This window comes from Nestor notabilis, unplaced genomic scaffold (assembly GCF_000696875.1).
Source record: "Nestor notabilis isolate BGI_N333 unplaced genomic scaffold, ASM69687v1 scaffold31660, whole genome shotgun sequence".
Lineage (NCBI taxonomy): Eukaryota > Metazoa > Chordata > Aves > Psittaciformes > Psittacidae > Nestor > Nestor notabilis.
The window spans coordinates 11,641-16,985 of NW_009912045.1; the positions used below are offsets into that span (position 1 = coordinate 11,641).

The following is a 5,345-nucleotide window of genomic DNA, read 5'->3' on the forward strand; positions in this document are numbered from 1 at the left end:
GAAAGTATGTTAATAGCCTACTTGAGGTCACTTGTCCAGGAACAGGACTTCCTACATAAGAAGCTCCAAAAAGCTATCAACTACAGATGAAAGAAGAAACAATTATGAAGTCAAAAAAAAAAAAAACAAAAAAAAAAACAAACCCACAAAACAAAACAAAAACCACGCCACATCTTAATTCTGTTTTCAAAATAGACTTAAGCAATAAACTCAAAATACTACAGTTATGCAAGTTACACATATAAATACTTACTATGCTGTTCATTTCTGAAGATTCGTAACTTCCACATGGATGGACACTTCCAATAGGTTCCAACCCTTCTTCATCCCACATATACGTGCCATCAGAGCTATCAGATGGAGAAAGCTCAAAAGAGGATCCAGCTCTGTAATTCATCTCTGGAGAAATCACATTCTCGGCAGTATGCTTTGTGCTTTCACTGTTGTCATCCACTGCTTAGAGAAAACAGGAATAGTTGAGATTCCAAAATCAATCCAATATTTCAAAAATAAATATTAAGATATGTATTACCAGTACTTTTCTGTAACTGTACTGTAACAGAACATCTGAAAGCGTTCTACAGTATTGTTCACTCATGCTAGAGGGGAAAAAAGGCTTAAGCTGATTTGGTAGCTACAACTAAGTATCCTTCCAACCTACATCTTTCCTGGCCTTTTACATTACACTAATTCACCCATCATGAAAGCTACTTTCTAGAATTCAGTATGTTTTTAACATATTAGAAGGTGGGTCCAAAAGTATATCTTTTGGATCCAATCTTTCAACTGTAACTTCTCTCAAAACAAGTATGTGAGAAGCCCATCATTGTTTTTAAAATGTGCCTTTTAAAAACATCTTCTGTCTCTTCAATTAATTTTTAAAGAATTAATACAGCATGCATGAGAGGGGAGGGTGGGGGAAGAAAAAGTGACATTGCTATTTAAAATTTAACTGATTTAATTAGACACACTACACTTATTCCCACTACTTAGAAGCATTACAGCTGTTCTCTGCCTACAGAGGCAGAAGGGAGAGAAGAAATTTTCTTAAAAGATCACCAGTCCAGAGAAATGAATCACAAAGCAATGATATGAAGAACCCCACAACCATACCACAAGCGTATAGTTAAAGGAGGTATCTTTCATTCTTATCCCATAGAAAAAGAGCTCTTCGAAGTCATGCTTGGGAAAGAGAACTATCATGGACAAAAGGCACTGTAAGAAAACAAATGGGCCAGCATAGAGCAAAGTTCCATTCTGAAACAACTCACAAGCAATGAGCAATTATATAAAACAACTTAATTACAGTTACAGGATCTTGCTTTAGTACCTAAAATTTCAAACAGAACAGAACATAAAGTATTTACCAGACATATTTATATCAAGCCACTCCTCGGCATTACAGCAAGATCCTCCACTTTCCTTGAGAGAAATGAATGGTTCGATTGACGTTGTATTCCCATGATCTAATTCTTGAAGGCAGTTCTCCTTTTGCTGTATTTGTATAGTTCTGTTTGGGTCTTCTATATCTATGAAATCATCACTGAAGTCTTCACTCAAATCAATTTTTTCAGAGGATGACAAAGAAGATATAGATATCTCATCTCCATCATCGCTCATACACATGACTTTTGACCCATGTTTTCCCATACTTTCATGCAAACCCTCATCAGATCCTGTTCTTTGAGTATTGCTCTCTATAACACTGTTTTTCTCGATTGTTCTATTAATATTTGTTGCAATTTCAGAGTTCTCCATGATGCACGTGTCAGGAATTGTACTTTTGTTGCTATCAATATTTCCAGCAAAACGCTGCCGGGTAGGCTTCAGCAGAGAAGGCCGACTTAATCTGTATCCAAAAGAAGGTGCTGACCCAGATCCATTTGATAGTGGGGGCTTCTTTGAACAAGGAGCCGACATACCAGAGTAGGGTCTGGCAAATCCATACTTCATAGGTTCATTTCCATTAGGTACATCCAACTGACATGCATTTCTTGATAACAAAGTTGACCTCTGAGATGTCCTGGCAGCTAGATTTTGAGTATGATAAGGCCTTGTAAGATCCACAGCTTTATTAAAAGAATGTGACCTGGTTAAAGATGCAGTGGGAAGGAAAGAATTCTGAATGGAATGTGAAAAACTTTGTGATCTTACCATCTTTTCACAGGAAAAAGCCTTGCTGTTGTCTGTAGATTGTGCCAAGCCTTCTCCTGATTTTGTCCTTGTGGAACTGGAATTAGCTCTAGGTCTCTGCAAACCTACCACCGTCCTATTTCCATAAAATCCATTTAAATGGGATTTTGGAGCATTGAGTCCAGAATACGAGGTCCTTCCAGACAGGGTTCCTTTGGCAAATTTTGCTGAACTAGAGAGTCCAGGCAAAGACTTTGGGTTTAATTCCTCAGTAGAAGATACAAACATACTGGTTTGTTTTGCTGCTTTTGATGTAACCGAAGGAGTACTGTTCAAACCCACCCTGAGCACATCATTACCCAATGCTCCTTGAGATTGAGAATACCTGTCAGAATCAATTAATTTTTCATTACAGTTATTTTTTGGGTTGGTGTCTCTCCCATTTTGATCATGAGGTTGATATTTATTTGACTTTTTCCAGTTGAAAGAAAAGGAAGACATGCGAACAGTGCCATTGTGCTTGCTGAAACTTTTGCCACCATTATTCCCTGCTAAACTAACAGCTGTCCCGTTTGGCATAGGTTGCAAAACACTTCCTAAAGTTTTCGTTCCATATTTCGGTAGCCTGGAAACCAAGGATGGCCTGATTTGATTTTTTTCTTCCATGAGCTATGGGGTACATTGGTCCTTAAAGGGTGCTTGAATCTAAGGAAAAGAAGAAAAAAAAGAAAACAACAAAATCAGACCTGAATCAACTACACATTAAACAACATAATTTTATATACATTTGCATCTATACATTTACTACATTCCTGTGACTAACTCTACTATGATGATACAAAGTAACCCATGCAAATTTTTGAGAACTCCAGAGGAATACCCATCACCAGCAGTTAGTTGGCAGTAATTATGTTATCCAGGTCACACCTACCCCCGAACTTTCATTCATTTTTCAAAAGAGGCTGGGTTTGTTGTTTGTTTGGGGGTTTTTTTTTCCCCATTTATCTATTTGGAGCAGTAAACCGAATTTTCCAACTGTTATGATTATTAAATTACATACTTTGAATTTTAAAAAAATCCTACAAATAGAACATAGCACAAACCTGTGGCCAGCAATATAAAGCTGCAAAAACTATAATCTAAAATCCGACGAAGAGTTAATTCTTTTTTTTTTTTTCCCAGTTTCCCCAATGTCTGTGGTATGAGATACAAAAATGATCATCCACCCTCACCACAGCATTTTTTTCCCTGTTTATTGATGTCCTAAATTCAAGATGAACATTCCTAGGTACCTTATCCTCTTTGAATGGAAACTATAGTCTATTTTGGTCATTATCTTATTCATATACAAACTTCAGGTACAGGGCAACAGTTGCATTAGATCAGTGCATGTGAATTCAAAAGTTCTACTTCTGTGCACCAATACATGAAAACATCACCCTAGCTACAAGAGTATGAAATAAGGCAGGCAGCAATCACAGCATGCACACGCTCCCTTGTACCTTGAATTTCACTCCCATAAACCTGATTAGGAGTACAGAGACTCCACTACATCTTTTAACGAAGATCTCAACTTACAGTCATGTCATTTTGGTCTATTTTGTATCATTTTATAAAGCCATATCTGCTTTACAGACATATCTTTTGCTTTCCTTTGTTATACTGCTTTTTGTTTCTTCCACCCTCATCTACGTATCCATCCTACTATTTGGACAATGTCTGTACCACCCCTTTGTACAGTACTTAGTCTGTTGTTTTGCCTAGGTATACAATACAAACAACTTGTCTAAATGCTATTATTAAGATTTGCAATTCAGATAAGGCCTTGAGAAGCCTTCAAGTTTCAATGTTGCATCTTAAGACAAGTTTTGTGTTAAATTCTCTATTTGCAAGATGAGGTTTCTGGTTTTTTTTTCAAGACACTTGTAAAAGAATATTGCTTTTGCTAGCCTAGACTTGATGTTTTCATCAGTTCCACTTGCTGGTCTTACAATAGTGTAAAGACACAGTCATTCATACATTATTCCCTGAAACTATTATCCATGTTTCTCTTTTCACAGACCAACATACAGCTGGCAGGACTGGGGAAAAAAAAAAAAAATAAATAAATTTAAACCACAACAATCATGATGAGAATCAACAGACAGCAAGTAACGTTATACTTATTCAAGGTACAGAAGATATCTTTCGTAACAGCAAGCATTACCTTAAAGTGAGTCACTCCCCAAGCTGCAAGACCTCACTAAGTAACACTTAAGATAGAAATCAAAGTGGCCTTAAATTCATGCAAACTGAAGTACCCTTAGGATTTTGAAAATGAATAGGATGCCCCAGAGCTGTATTTCTGTAAGTAGATCTACATTAAAAAGATACGAAGAGTAACACAGTTAGACACATGGCTATTTAGGGACTCCTAACATAATGAAAATATCAGAATCCACATACTACAACTGGAGTGCATTTCCATTTAGAAACACACAAATCTAGTTTCCAAAAAATTCTTGCACATCGAAGGCACCCTCACCTAAGTGTACAAAGCAGCACACAAGTATTCGACACACACACCCTGCAACAACAAATCATTTAACTCCTTACATATAAAGTGCCTGTACGTGGATTTAGGTGTCTATTGTTTAGGTGTCTGTGAGAACACTATAAGGAAAATCATCTACTAAAAACAGCATTCACAGCAACTCAGTCATGTATTCGTATCTATAAAAAAGAAACTTGCCTACAGTGTGCCTGTATACCTTGCAAATGAAAAATCATTATGCTTTAATATCAAATGTCAACAAAGATATTTGTCAAATATATGCAGTAAAGGCAATAAAGTCGTTCGTTTTTATTAAAACAAACAAACCCTCCATGCATTAAAAATGGTCTTTTAACATTAAGAAGAATTCATTCAAAACAAGCATTATACTGGGTATACATCAAAAGATATCCCAATTCTAACAAAAATCTTCAAGTCTCAAAGCAATCTTCCAAATTAAAAAAAAGTTAAATTAAAAAGCTGCTAATTTAACTATCATGCTTTATGGATAATTCCCATTTCACATCTGTCTACCATCTCTTAGGTGACTGCAAAATTTAAATGAGGCCATTTAATTAGATTACTTTAATCCTCCACCAAGTGCTGCAAATTGAACTTGAAAAGAAGACCTTCCAGTTCTCTAGGAAGGGTGCTTGCTCATTTATCCTTGATTAGGGAA

The 5,345-nt window shown here is 36.3% G+C and overlaps 1 protein-coding gene across 1 annotated transcript; it reads right to left on the minus strand.

The window, feature by feature from the left end:
• Positions 1–253: 253 nt before the first annotated feature.
• On the minus strand, positions 254–2,831 carry CCSER2 (coiled-coil serine-rich protein 2; the record flags this gene model as incomplete). Its single annotated transcript, XM_010017558.1, has 2 exons — positions 1,368–2,831; positions 254–456 (listed from the first exon to the last, which is right to left on the minus strand). Coding segments are annotated over exons 1-2 (1,635 nt in total), but the record flags the coding sequence as incomplete, so codon positions are not given.
• Positions 2,832–5,345: the final 2,514 nt, after the last annotated feature.